This window comes from Melanotaenia boesemani, chromosome 13 (assembly GCF_017639745.1).
Source record: "Melanotaenia boesemani isolate fMelBoe1 chromosome 13, fMelBoe1.pri, whole genome shotgun sequence".
Classification (NCBI taxonomy): Eukaryota; Metazoa; Chordata; class Actinopteri; order Atheriniformes; family Melanotaeniidae; genus Melanotaenia; species Melanotaenia boesemani.
Genome location: NC_055694.1, coordinates 9889017 through 9903996, shown reverse-complemented (window position 1 = coordinate 9903996; position 14980 = coordinate 9889017). Strand labels below are relative to the sequence as shown.

At 37.7% G+C, this 14980-nt stretch overlaps 1 protein-coding gene across 1 annotated transcript in view; it reads right to left on the bottom strand.

Moving 5' to 3' along the window:
• si:ch73-181d5.4 (death-inducer obliterator 1) overlaps positions 1–14912 on the bottom strand; it is a 33264-nt gene extending 18352 nt beyond the window's left edge. Inside the window, exons 1-7 of the mRNA XM_042003615.1 lie at positions 14829–14912; positions 13573–13638; positions 13432–13487; positions 12170–13343; positions 11827–12073; positions 11298–11591; positions 10985–11165 (exon numbers count right to left, since the gene is read on the bottom strand). Coding sequence (XP_041859549.1) covers positions 10985–11165; positions 11298–11591; positions 11827–12073; positions 12170–13343; positions 13432–13486 — 1951 coding nt within the window. The 5' untranslated portion in view covers position 13487; positions 13573–13638; positions 14829–14912. The remainder of the gene's footprint in view (positions 1–10984; positions 11166–11297; positions 11592–11826; positions 12074–12169; positions 13344–13431; positions 13488–13572; positions 13639–14828) is intronic.
• Between the last annotated feature and the right edge of the window lie 68 nt (positions 14913–14980).

Below are 14980 nucleotides of genomic sequence, written 5' to 3'. Positions count from 1 at the left end.
GAAATAACACAACAGAGAGAAGGAAACATTCATTTCTATCTGTAGTCAATTTGAAAATGTTACCCGTACTTGCTCAAGTAGTCGCTAGCGTTAGTATAGCTGGTATGGTAGTTTTCCACCACACAAACAAATAGATTAATATAAAGTGTACACAAGAAGGAAATAAAATAGTTCTACTTCATCTTGGTATCAATTTTCCTTGTTTTCAGGCAAGCTTTCAAGCTTTGATTTCAAATGCCTACTGTTGTATGTTTGCCAATAAAGATGAAGAATGAATCTGGTTCTGGCCTCTATGTATTCATGGAAGTCAAAATACAAATAAATAAAGGCACATGCACCGTCAACCCTGTGTAGCATCAGTTATATTAGTTCAACAGATTTAACCATTTTTTGTAAAAATATAAGGAAAACTATTAACACGATGTGAAACTGTTGAAATGAGCATTCCCCCAAACCTTTTCATAGATGCAGGCTGTTTTTATGAGGTGATTTTCAGTTATGTTTGCATGTGTCATAAAACCATAGTTTATAGCCTATTTAACCATAGCCTCGGAGAAGTATGGTAGCACATTCACGCCAGACTTCCACTCCTTGTGTTCATAAGGGTCCAACCCTTCAACTCCCCAGATTTTTTTGTATCTTAGCATTTTTTTTTTTTAGGTTTTTCTCTGTCTGGACACTCATAATTGTCTTTAACTCAGTCCATCCTGAGCATTGTATGTTTGGGTCTTTGTACCACATCTTCAATGCTTAGCACTGCTTATGTCACACCAGTGAGCTCTATTGGTTGAATTAATCATATTTTAAAGTTAATGATGTTCCTTCTTTTGTTTATCAAGTAAAAACGAAAACATCTGTATTCTTTCTGTGTCTCTGAGTACATCTGATCTACACACTAATTTATACAAAAGTAGGTATTTACATACATGATCAAACTAAAACATTAAGGCTGGGTAAATGGTTTCCACTTCTTCATCCTAAAGCCAACTGGGATTCCGTTGATGGTTCTGAATTTTCCCATTCATGGGCATGTAATCAGTGTACAATATATTTCAGAGATATGATGTACTGTATATAAATTTCATGCCATTATCTACAAAGTATCTCCTTAAACTAAGTGTCCCTGTTGTTTTTCTGTACCTCATCTTCTTGGTCCAGGAGATTTTCTTTAGAATTTAGTTTGATCCACACTGACAGTTGACACATTTAGCCACACAGGAACCCAATAGACCATTGCGGTCTGATGCAGCGGTGATGAAAATGTCATCACACAGGCCTCAGAATACACACAAAAACCACAAACTGCCTTACATTCTGTCAACTAGCTGCATGGGGATAGTCTTTTGAGTGTGCTGTTAGGTATGTGGTTTAGCTAATGTTTATGGATCAATAGTTAAATTCTTGGTCAATACCAGTAGTTTCTGATAATTTTGTAAATAACCAATAAACATTTATTAACATCTATTTTTTATTTAATGCCAGAGAAACATATTTGCATCATTATATTAATGTTAATATGCACATTATTGGTGTGCACTTGTTTTTCCTCAGTCATTTTGTGTTGGCACAAATATTTGTTGGTGTGAATATTTGTTTGTGTACTCATTAATTCCAGGCCCATCTGTGTGTCAGCTTTTAAAGTGAACATATTCTATGAGACACAAATGAAGCTATGTCACAAGCTCCTTAGTTTGTTGTTTTCTAGGCTACACACACAGAAAACGTGAACTTTGCTCTGCTGTGTCACATGCAAAAACAAACACCAAGCGTTTCTAACCAAAAAATATTAAAAATAAAATAAAAATAAACCTTGCTATGTTTGTGTAAATGCAACATGCATTGATTTCTGAGTCCACAAAAGTGTTGATCAACAAATTAAGCATAGAACTTTTTTGAATCACGTCAGCTGTTTCAGAGCAGAAACACATGCTTCGTTCTAAGATTGTAGAGACTGAGTAGCCAACACAGACTAATCAGATTAACCACAGACTAGACAGTCTGCTGCAGTGAAGAATTAAGTTGCTGATAGTTGAGAAATGTCTGGAAAATATCTATGGGTTACTTCTAAGATGGCTTATCTTGATCAGGTTATTATATGTTTATGAAAACTATTCATAGAGTCCATGTATTTATATTTATAGTGTAACATTTATATTTATATAATATTGGATTCAGCATTCTGTTTAATCAAGAAACCAAGTCTCAGCTGTCAACAGGTAATAATAAATCCTTAAGGCCGGGTGGTCTGAGCTCCCTCCATCTACAGCTGTAACAGTGTTTTAAACAGACTCTCCTCAATGATTTGCACTATCCAATCAGCAGGTCAAAACCTTAAAAAATATTTTGAATTAAAGAGCAATTTCTTGTTTATCTGTATTAACTATAACTATGGTGTTACTGGTACTTAAGACGAGAATAACATAAATATATATGTACAGAGCAAATTCTAAAAGTTATAATAGAATAGATGTGTATGTAACAGTATTAAAAAAAATACAGTTTTTTAATCACCCTTTAATATTTCCACAGCTTTCTATTACTGACCATGATTCCATAAAATGTCTATTAACTTCATCCTAATCCTGAAAACTAGGGATGGGAAATACCAAAAATGTTCCTATCAATATGATGCCATTCATTTATGGTACTTTTTCATCTATACCAATAGATACCCGTTTCCCCTAAAAGAAAAATCATGATTATACAGAGTGCAGTAATATCTGCACACTGTATTCTTAAATATAAAAGTGCCCTCATCAAGTGTCATAAATAAATTATAGCAAGACAGTCTGGATTAATTAGTGGATTTGCACACAAAGCCCAACAGCCTTGGAGTATTTCACCACTGCCTTAAATGAGGTGGAAAGATAAAGCTGAGGCTAGTACTGCAAAGCAATGAAGGAGAAAAAGCAATAACAGATTACTCTGATTTGATAAGTTATACTTTAAATATCTAACAAATAATACTGCTCATGCTGTTCATATATTTTGTAGAGAGTTTACTACAAGCCTGAAAGCATCCAAACTGTAATAATCTTGTATGACCAGCATTTCCCCCATATTGAGGACTTCAAAACCAAATATTTGGATGTCTTCTGTTTAAGCAATAATATCAGAACTGGTTTCACTTAATTTTACAAGTCATGACCTTGAACCGAATCCAAGCAACAATCAGTAAGTTTAATTCAGGAACTTAATTGTCCTAAAGCCAATCATTTGTAAATTAGGGAAATCAAATATTATTTATCTGGCTAGTAAACAAAGTTATAGTAAAAGGATGCTTAACATTAAATCTAGAAATCAAAGTAAACAGAGTTGTATTTTGTTTTTGCTGATTTCTCATTTTGCTTTATTTTGTTTACTTTTACTCCATTTAATCCAGGTATAAACTATATCAATCAAACAGCAAATCTAAACAACAGCTGCTTAATATTGAATTAATTTTATATTATAATAGCACAGATCTTTGACATCAGTCTAAGACACTAAATCAGCATTTTCCCCAAAAGTGACACGCATTTGCTTATTACCCTTTGTCATTTGTTTTGTTTGAGCTATTCTGACCACTGATTCACTGATTCGTTGTTGTAGTGACATGTACGTGAATGGACTGAATCATTTTTTGTCCACTTCTTACAGAGTTAATTCAGGAGAAATAAAGTAAAAAATATTGCAAAAGGATTGTTCTCAAAAGGAAAGCCATGACTACTCCTTGAATTAAACACTGACTTACTGTTTTGAATGTGTATGTAAAATCATTCTAAAACATTCATGCAAGCTTTTTGTTTTTTTTTTTGTTTTGTTTTGTTTTTTCTTCTTGAAGGGAGACTAATGAGCAACTAATTTAGCAATTTTAGCACTTGATTGTTTTAATAATAATCATTTGTAATAATAAATATATGCAGTTACCCAGTTTGCGCTATTTTGAGTCACTCAATATATCAGACGGGATAATAATGTCAAATACAGGGAATATTCGTAGATTGTTTCTGGTTGTACTGTAACATTCTGGCCAGTAGAGGGTGCTTGTGTTGTACTATTCTTTGCATGAGACCGGTGGTGACACCAAATGTTAAAAACTGCACACCCTCAGAACATGCAAGCTTTAAGAGCCTGTGATGGGAGAACAAGTAGTGATAAAGTTTTAGCCAACCTGGAATGAAAATCCATTTTAAATCAATCATAAAGTTTTATACTATTGGCAGCGAACACATGCTCGTTAGGACAGTTTTAAAACATGTTCCAGTACATGTGCACTAACCCACTGTAAAATTAACCCATAACAGACAATTGTCAACACTGACACTAATCAACAAGAGTCACATGTCTTTCCCATGGCAGTAATATTTTATGATGTGATCACACCTCACTCAACAGCTGAGTTTAAAGTTTGCCTTCTAAAGGGATGCAACTCGCTGAAAGTCCATGTTGCACATAAACTTAAGAACACATTTTATACTTCCACCATGTCAAAGCTGTACAACCTAATGAAATTTGTTTGTATATGTGTGGTCTCTTAATGGGCTGCTAACAGGAAACTAGTCCATTTCAGAACCGATGAGTGTCAAAGTCAACAAGGCGAGATGTGTGGACACAAAAAAGCATTGGACTTTACTGAGTGAGTGTTGGGGATGAAACTTTGATATTGTTTTAAGAAGGTTGAGGGGGAAAAAACAGACAGTTTTCAGACCGCTTCACTCAGACCCAACCCGAGTTTGCCTACCACAATTTATCACCATAAAGCTGATTTAAAGCAAAACATTTGGCTGTTTTAACTTCTTATATTTCCAACTTGTTTTTTTATTTATTTATTTGTTTTGTTAGGTAAAATGTTAGTTTCAGCAGTGATGCCACACGTCACATTTAACAGGCATTTCATGAGTGGCTTCATTGTGTTTGCATTTTGTCACAGAGCATGATGAGCCATGTTTAGAGTGTCAGAAACTATGAAAACTAAGAATAAGAGTTCAACTCAGGTCAAAGTGGAAAACCATGATACAGTGGGGTGGTGGTGGGGGGGGGGGGGGGGGTCTTGCACTAACGAAAATGTATGATTATGGCAAATTCTTATGACGCAACAGTGTGAGTGGCCGTTTGTCTCGCTGTGTTGGCCCTGTGATGGACTGGCAACCTGTCCAGGGTGTAGCCTGCCTCTCGCCTAATAATTGCTGAGATAGGCTCCAGCTTCCCCGTGACCCTGAATTGGGCTAAGCGGTACAGAAAAAGGTTGGATGATGGTTACTTGGATAAGGAAATATTTAATAGCAGCTTATATTTCTTGGATCCTGGAGAAATCATACCAAAACAAGTGGAAGATATACTTGAAGAATGAAGCTCAGTTTCTGTTCTTGGTTTTTCATAACAACTTTATCATACCTAATAGGAACATTTAAAGGCAGTCAAGGATATCGAGTTATCAAGTAAAAGCTGTGGAGAGGCTCCATTTTCATTTTCAAGTGGGTTCATCACTTATTAGGTTACAGATTATGTCTCTACATCTCATTCAATATGTTCTGCCTAAAATATCAAATAAAACATTTATAAGGTGACTACTTGACATATACATTTCCAGTTTATTCAGAGTACTTGATGAAATGTGATGTTCTGTTATTTGGTGTCTGGTCAGATCTGCTATTTTTGCAGGAAATGTAATAGCCAACCCACAAACTGTAGCTTTTAGAATGCAAAAAGTGTTATTCACTGTTTTATGGAATGAGCAAAAAAAGAATACTTTGAAAGGAAACAGCATGTACTGTCAGATAAAAAATATCACAGCAAAGTTTTACTACTACTCATGTAGGGAGGTGGTCAACCCTCTGAACCAACCTATTTTTAGTGTGTCTTTTGTTGGATACATAATTTGAAAAGCAACGGTTATGTGCACGCAAGATCATTTGAAATATTTCAACACGAGACTGTTGTGATTGCGGCTGGCCTATATTTAGTTTTACTGCTATATATACTGATGGAAAAGAAACACTTTACAGCAGGTGGGGCCTATAGTAAGTTTGTCCTGTACAACTTGACCAGCAGTTCTTCTTGCATCAACCACTTAAGATTATCAGAAATGCTTTGATCCATCAGGACACCTCTGCTCTGCAGGCCGCACTCAGATGTTGTGGTCACACTGGAGGAAAACTTGGGGTGAAGATGTGTCAGCCTCCCTCTTCCCCTGATGTTGTCCCCTGAGACGGGACCACTGCTTGTAGGAGCCAGCTGCTCAGTCAGGACCTTCTCCAGAAATGTGTCAGCACCTCACAGCTGCACATTCAGAGGCACAGCAGCTCCGTGAGGTGTCAAGAAGAGCTGAATGCAACCAGTGGTCACCGTGGTTCTGATGGACTGCTGGTCAACTAGTCTTAAGTTCTCTATTGTGTTTCCCTGTTATTTATTTTCATTATCTAGTGGTGTTCAATTTCTTTTTACCATCAGTATATATCATGACTTGCTGAAGTTACTAACATTTCAGTGTTTGGATCCATAAACCCATAATCCATTTCTCTCACTCTCCAACCCACTTCGATCTCCAAAAATGTGAGCAATGTGGAAAAGATATGACACCGATTCTTCAGAACTCTTTCACTGACAAAAGTCTTAGTGGTGAGATAGTTTAATATGTTCTCAGCTAAATTTTCTGCCACCACCCCAATATAAAATGTGAATCATACTACATCAGTGGTAAAAAAAAATTAGTTAGTTTGACACATTTTCCAATAAATTTATATCAATTGTCCAATGAGGTGTGAATTATCTCCCAACAACAGACAGTTGTGCTTTTTTAAATTTGCAAACGTCTTTAACACCACAAAGTAATTTGATTCACCCAATTTTTATAGGTGTGAAGTAGCAGCAGAACTATTTCAGGGGCAAATCTGCATAGTGAAGTTATAACTGATGTTTGAGCACCAGGACCAATATATGCTGCTGATTAACATTGTAGTATATTCAGAAAAAAAAAAGTTTGAAGTTAAATTTGGTTAACCCCTTATCAAGCGGGGTCATTTTGGCAAAAACGCCTGTAATATGACCTCTCCAAATTAGAATTACTGCTGTTATTAAATGCTCTGGATTGTAAGTACAGGCTTGGGCTCTTTGTAAAGGTAACACTCTCTAGTTTCACCCACAGCAATCAGAATCACTGCAAGTATTACTGATAAAAAGTTATACACTTTAGAACACACAGAAAAAAATAGTTTTTTGTCCTCGCCTAACCTGTACGGACAGAATGAGACCAATCTTGATGGGAAATATTGATGTTTGACCTATAGAGAGCCCTCAAAGGTAAGGAAAGTCAACATTTAAACTTTCTGCTTTTCTGTAAAACAGGCTTTAGTGTTAGCGCTGTGGTTGTTGCGTGTCAAAATGGTTTATATCATCGGAAAGACGAGACTTTGAGCTTTCATTTGATGTGTATATTGTGGGCATTCATGACGGAGGGGCTTGCACACATGGCTGCAATGTTGTTGATTAGTAGTCATGTACCGGGACCGGTACGTCTGCATCGTAAGGGGTTAAAGAGAATGTTTCAAAAGTAGGAATAAGTTATCTTGACAACTAGAAATTAAAACTCACAAAAGGCACTTGACTGTGACCTGTTTGACATAACAAACTCCTGGTATGAAGTGTACTCAATTTTTCCGGTTTTTTATTTTCCTTGGTGTAGTTGACATTCATAATATTTCTCCCCAAAGTCTGGTTTTAAACTCCTGTAAAAAAAAAAAATAAAAACTGCATCTGCTCAAAGTTAAGCAAACATGGTTGATTTTATGTTTATAAGGGTGAAAAGAAAGGCATCTATTGCTGTTTACTCCCTACAAACCTAATGTATAAGTTATTTGTGATTGCAGGTGGTCTTTTTTTGTGATCCTGACATCCTGGCCATTAGGTTGTCTCAAACTATTGATTCAAACTTCTCATCTGTGTCTTCAGACATGCTATCAGTTGTATGTACCTTTATTAAGGTTAGTTTAAAAGGGTGGATATAATTTAAAAGTCCAAAGAAAGTATGATGGTGATAAAAGAAGAACAGAGACAGACCACAAGTCATCAGAGATGAGTATTGTCAAAAAAAGCATTTGTGTGTGTGTGTGTGAGTAGATGAAGAACTGTGGATGCATGTGATTGTGTGATCAAGAACAAAGGATGTGGGGACACAACTACCAGGGTTGGATTTAAGTCATTATCCCAGGACAAATGTGACCAAACCCAAGAAGGATCTTTTAATACAATGGTTGCACTCAGTTACATGATTAAGATCACTTTCTCTCAACTCTGGTTTGAATGCCATATGCTGATCAGTGTTATTTTTCATTTATAGCAGGATGAAGACCCTCCCAGAAGCTCAGCATTTTACTGAAGGTGACAAGCAGGCACTTTGACATCATCTTAATGGAAATGTGACAACTGATCTGTCAGTGAACTTCAGGTGGAACCTCATCTGAACTGATGCATCTTTTCATTTCATCTGTAGCAACAAATCAACTCATACTCCTCTTCCTCCTCCATATCTGTTGCCAAGCCCCTATTCATCCCTATTCATTCAGGATCCTGTCCAGCTGGTCAGTGTATGTGTGCTGTGATTGGTTAAGGCACTGAGCTTCAGCATTAAGAAACATGAAGAGGTATTAAGAGAATGTGTTTTCCCTGAGACATTGGGAAAGATGTTTGAAGAAGACTTCTGCAAGAAAACTTGCATGTATGTAGCAATTAATATGCAATGAACTGCATTACATGGATTAAATAGATTAAATTAAGTTGCACTGAATGCAACTCTCTACAAAAAAAAAAAAAAAAAAAAGAACAGAATGTTGCCTGTTGGAAGCATTATGGGTTTGACATATGGGAGGCGACCAGTGACAGCGACAGATTAAACTCATCCCCACCCAGGTGAAACCCATACAGGACGCAACAAACAGCAGCAACGGCAGCAGCGTCGCACATCGCGCTCTTGGATCCCTGGTTTTGACATTTTGAAAGCAGTCTGTGACAGACAAAACATCAACGATGAGGAGTCAGAAGATTTTGTTTGAATAGACAGAAGTTTTGCTGTTGACTCTACTGAACAAAAAAAGACAACCCTGGGTTCATCCTATTATACAAACAAGGAAACAGCATGGTGAATATATCATTATTTGATGGCGGACCTCAAGAGTGATCCAGATAAATCCAGGACCTAAGTTCGGACAAATTCACCCTGGCGCCCTGAGGCTGCCTTTTTATTTACATCTCTATAATCTTTGCGTGAAGTATTGTAAAGTATGAGAAAGTCAGACACAACTGATCTGTTCCTCCATGTTTAAAGTGGTTGCCGACTGCGCTGTATAGCCTGTTCCCAGCTCTTTGGTCAGTCAATGAAACCCTCACTGGTTGGTTGTAGTGCCATGCAACAGCGACGTAATGTTGAACATTTCTCAACTTTCTTGTGTCAGGTCGCAAGCCCCCATGTGCACGTTTACATAAACGAATACAACACTTCACATGCACAAATGCTGCCTGTTGCTGGGCTGAAGGAGGGCAGGGATTTTTGCCTCATCACGGAAGTTCCACAGGAAATTAATGGAGAAGAAGCAACGTTGCCTCCCGTGTGTCGAGCACATTAGGCTGCTGTTTGAAGTACAAACATATCCTTATGGATATGATATGCTTGACCTTCAGACTCCTTTTAAGGAAAGCGCAACTTACACAACCAGTGTGTGCAATGGCACAGAGGACCAGTGAGTTTGATTTGTGGCAGATTCAGCTTAGTAGCAATCAAGCTAAGAGATGTCTATATTTCATCTTGCTGAAATTATATAATAAAAGGACACCAGAGCCAAAATACAACCAGCTCTTTCATAACAGCAAGAAAACATGTTTAATTACTGTCGTTAATGTTTAGAAAGCTGCTCTAGTCTTCCTTTTAATTGGTAACCGTCACCTTTGTGAGCTTGTAAGTTTTTGGATTAATTAAGTTGTCAGACTAGATTTAAAAGAAGATTTGTTTTAGTAAATATTATGGAGAAAAAGAAAGGCTTCGCTGGTGTATGTGTATTCTTTTTAAATAAAAAAATATATTTTTTTACATTTAAATGCTATTCAAGCAGATACTGTAAAGTCTGTGATAAAATGTGCAGAAAGTGATTTGTATTATTTATCAAAAAGAGTATGAATAAAGTTTCCGTTTAATCCATTTATGACAAACCACTCAAGCTCCTTGTAAGTCCTTCATATGTGGTGTATTTGTTGTTGTTTTTTTGTCATGACAAGGTAATAAAACCACAAATCACTGATAAAACTTTTATAGTTGTGCAATTACAGTTGTATAATTATCAGAAAAAAATGTAAAAAATGCAATCTATAGTTATTTAAACTACACTGAATGTAAGCAAAGTCATCATCAATCTAAGTGAATATGTTTTAAGTGTAGTTTATATTTAAAAAGGACTTAAATGTTTAAATGTAGAGTTGTCCAGCTGTTTAGTTCACATAGTATAACACCAGAATGAGAGATTGTTGTCAACAAAAATATTTTCCAAGTTGTCTTAATTGTTATTTGTTGATTGCCATGACTTTTGGAAAGACCCTTTTGAATATGCAAAACCATTCAGTCTGACAACTGAAGGAGTGTACCAATACCAAGCACAGCAAAGCGCTCCCCGCTTCCCTGCCGTATTCTACCAGCACGCTGGATGTTTACAGCTAACGCTGCTTTAGATGAGTGCTTTTAGTTGGGACCAGAAACCCCACTTGTCAAGAAAGTTTCAGCAGAACATTTTGGACTTCTAGAAAAGAGCAACTATTAAAGTGAACATACTTACCCATTGCTGACCCCTGCTACTTATCAGTCATCCCAGAGAGAACATGTATGTGTACAAGTGTGTATATGCTTGTGTGATTGTGTATTGTAATGGTTTTAAGGGGAGGCCAAATCTGTAAAATCATAAAAGGCACCTTGTACCAGGTGTATAAATTGGTATAATGTGTGTGAATATTAAATGGTACATACACGTGGTGTGTAAGTTAGATGACGGTATGGAAGTGGACTGAACATCTGTGAGACTGGGGTCACAGGCTACTGAAGGTGCAGCTGCCTCCTGCTCTCTGCCATCCTCCATCATCTCTTCTTTATCAGCATCCTCCAAAGCTTTTTCTGCCAATCTCTTAGATGTCCGTATTGCCTTCTGAGCCTGTGAGGGAAATTTTTAACACATCTAATTAAGAATACTTAACAGTTACAAAACATCATGTCAAAAAGACTATTGAAAAGATCTAATACCAATATTTTTTTAATCATAAAAACTCTGCAAGTTTCCACCTACCTTTGCTGTTGTTGCAGCTTGTCTCTGTTCCCGTCCTTTGGACTTGGGCATCTTAGGGCCAGAGAGTGTCTTCATAGTGACAGCAGCATGCTGAAGGATGCAGTCAGTGCCACAGTAAACAGAATCTGGTAGGGCTTGTTTGAAGCAGCCAGGCCCAGTACACAAGGGAAAAGAGTCGTCTGTCTCCATCTCAGCCTTAGGTTCAGGTTCGTGTTCCAGATCAGGTTCAGGTTCAGCTTCACTTTTGGTCGTTGTCATCAAAGCCTGCCCTTCATCCTCAACCACTACAGTCTCCTGAAAGCAGATTTTAATCTTAAACAGAGAACAGACTTCCTTTGATAAAATCAGTTGGTGACTGAAAAAAACTCTTATAGTGATGGTGAAATATCACACATGCTATCACACAAACCTGATATATTCACGTGTATATTAAATTAAAAAAAAACAAGCTGAAAGGCAATTCTTATTAGTTTTAACTTGACTCTGAGAGCAATCGAAAGATCAGTAACAATTCAAATTAAATTCTAACCTTGAGGGCTTGCTGCTCTTCTTGTCTCACCCCTTCTTCAGGAAGAGGACATAGTGTTGAGCATTCAGGAAAGCTAAGGTCTGGGTCTAGCTGGGACTGAGACTCAAACTGGAGTTGGCTCTGCTTCTTTGTAGTGCAGGGCGGGCACACGTACTCTTTCCTTTCAATTTTCTGGCTCAGTGTTTCGCTGATACCGACACAGTCACCATGAAACCAGTACTGGCAGCTGTCACAGTTGATCATGAACCTAAAAAAAACGTGATCAGGAAATGACATTGACATATGGTACAGATATGCAAACCTCTATGCCCAAGAGATCTTGTTACCAGAAATGAGCATGTACCTTTTATTATGTTTCTGGCGACAGATGCAGCACAGAGTGTTGGAATTGTATCTTTTAGTGTCTGATATGCTGGGAAACAGTCCTGTATTCGCAACCTCTTTCTTCCCTTCCCCATCCTCCATCTCCTCTGGTGCATCATCATACTGACCATGAGTTATAGGAGTACTCTGGTTTAAATCACTATCTATGATGATGAGGTCTGAGCTTAACTGTTGAGCAGGACTTAAAGTATCAATGTGGGCAGGTGATACCACTTCTTTAGGAGGGCTATGAGTGTCATTTTCTTTTTGCTCCTCATGTAAATGTTGCGGCTCAGCTGTATTAACTAGGATGACATCATCATTACTGTCCTCATCGATTGCAATGATTGACTGAAGCTCCACTGCTCTACCCCTCCCTCTTCCCTTTCCTTTACCTTTTCCTCTACCTCTACCTCTTCCTCTACCTCTCCCCCTTCCTCTGGCCCTTCCTCTCCCACCTTTTCCCCCTCGGGCCCTTGCACCTGCCTGACTGTCTGTGGACTTTAGCTGCTCCTTAATCTGCAACAGAGTCATTTCATCACTGTCCTCTTCTTGACTTGAGATCACTACCATATCACTAATTTCTCCTTCTGCCACAATGCCAGGAGCAACTGGCTGTGCTATCTCCATGTCATCCATATTATCAGGCAACCCAGCTTCCTGGAAAGCCTGAGGATTAGGATCCTCAGTGGCATCCATGGCTCCCAAAATGTCAGGGACTGGCAATGCATCTGTCACAGTCAATGGAAGGTCCTCGTTTCCCCCAAGCAGGGAGAAGGCAGTGTGGAAGGCAGACCCAAAATCCTGCCATAAACTGGGATCAAGGCTAACCCCTGCAGAAGACTCTGAGGCTGGCTTGCTATCCTCTGACACAGGTGAAGATGGGGCAGACCACTGGAGGTCATCTAAAACACTCCTAGCTGTTCGAGTGGCTTTCTGTGTGTTGTGGCTCTCTGCAGCAGTCTCAGATGTCTGGTTGGTTCTTCGATTTCTGCTTCTTCGAACAAGTGGGGGACTGTGGGTTAGTTCTCCAACTTCTTCCATGAACTCCCTTTTGGCAATGGTTGTCCGCCTGAAGCCCCAGGACTTTCTAACCTGCGACAAAGTGGGCCTAACGCCCAACTCTCCTCCCTCTGACTGGCTCTGCTGTTCAGCTTTAGAAAAACAGAGGCAAACAGAATGAACAAAAACAAACAAAACACATATATATTCTTTTACCCAGTCCATTTAAAAAATACTGACCTGTTACAGCTGAATCATCATCATCACCCATGGAATTGTTTACCATTGGATCCATTCTGGAATTCAGAAAGGAGGGGAAACTATGACTGGATATGTTAAATAACAACTACATGCATCAAAACAGGTACCTCTCCAACTTACACTGTTGCTGAAGCCAAATGTTTTCAAGTTGGAAAAAATGTTCATTCCAACTGACTTCCACTGTGCCTGTAAATAGCATTGTGAGAAAATGCACCAAAGCATCCACATTAGATGATAAACAAACAGCAAGTGACAAAAAAGATTCAATGAATAAAAAGCATAATTCAATTGCAAATGTTTGGAATTTTTCAAAATTATCATATTATGAATTCTTATATATACACTTGTATGTAAGCCCTTCATTCTTAATAAAAAAAAAACTGAGTATTATTGCTTTTTTTGGCAATAGGATTTCTATGCAGTTTCATAAAAGTGAGTTACTTTAAACCACTAGTTATCTCCACGATACAACCCAGACTCAATCAAACTTGGAGTTTCCCTTTAACCTTCATCCTAAAAAATTAGGGTGAAAAATGTGTAACAAATGGATCTGATTAAATCAATAATATACTCAGTGGGCAGAGCATATTTCTTGTGGAAGAGTCGAAGCATGCCTGAATGCATTTGGAGCATACATGTACTTTGCTTGCTTAATCACATTAATTTTATTTATTTATTTTTTTATGTTTGTTTTCTTGGTTGCTTTACTGTCTAGTTCAGCTCCAATTAAACTCTGATGAAAGTGTTGCACATTTTCCTCAAATTTTACAGCTTATGTTATGCACCTTTTAAGATTATACATTACAAACACAATCACACAAGATTACAAATGAAAGGTACTGTGTAAAATTAAATAATCAGCTCCTCACCTTGTTAGGTTTCTATTTCTTAGATAAAAGCAGCTTTTATTTAAGGTTCTTCATCATGTTTCTGCTGCTTTATGTTGATTTAGAATGGCTTATGTTCACACCTCACTGTTTTCTATTGTTGTAATGCTATTTAAAGTTTGTCCACTGATATCTGTAGGAAGACTTGACCATAGTTATAACAGCACGTATGCCTCATGCATGTATCTTACACTTGTAAGCAAACGGAAACGAAAATAACAGGCTTCGTTCATTTAAATAACAGAAACCAGGTGGCTTAAAATCCACAGAAACGAAACGTCTTGGCTCTGCTATGCTGTTAATCCGGACAAGTTGTTCTGTAAAGCAGGACTCTTGTTACAGTCGATCGACATTGTGTTTTGCAGCTAAGTTGGCTAACTGATCAATTTAGCCAGTACTACATCATTACCTTGCAGAGCCAATTTTTTCCAACGATCCCGACTGAGAAACTGAATGTTACATGCTCACACACAAACACAAATATCATACCTTCGACGTCAATTATTATTTTCCAGTTGTTAGATTCGCTCAGCTACCATGCTAACACGACTTCCATTTTCTTTACCTTGCAATTTGAAATCTCGCGAGAACTACTCAAAGGCGGAAAGCACCGAGGTTTCTTCTACATTCATTAGTCTTGT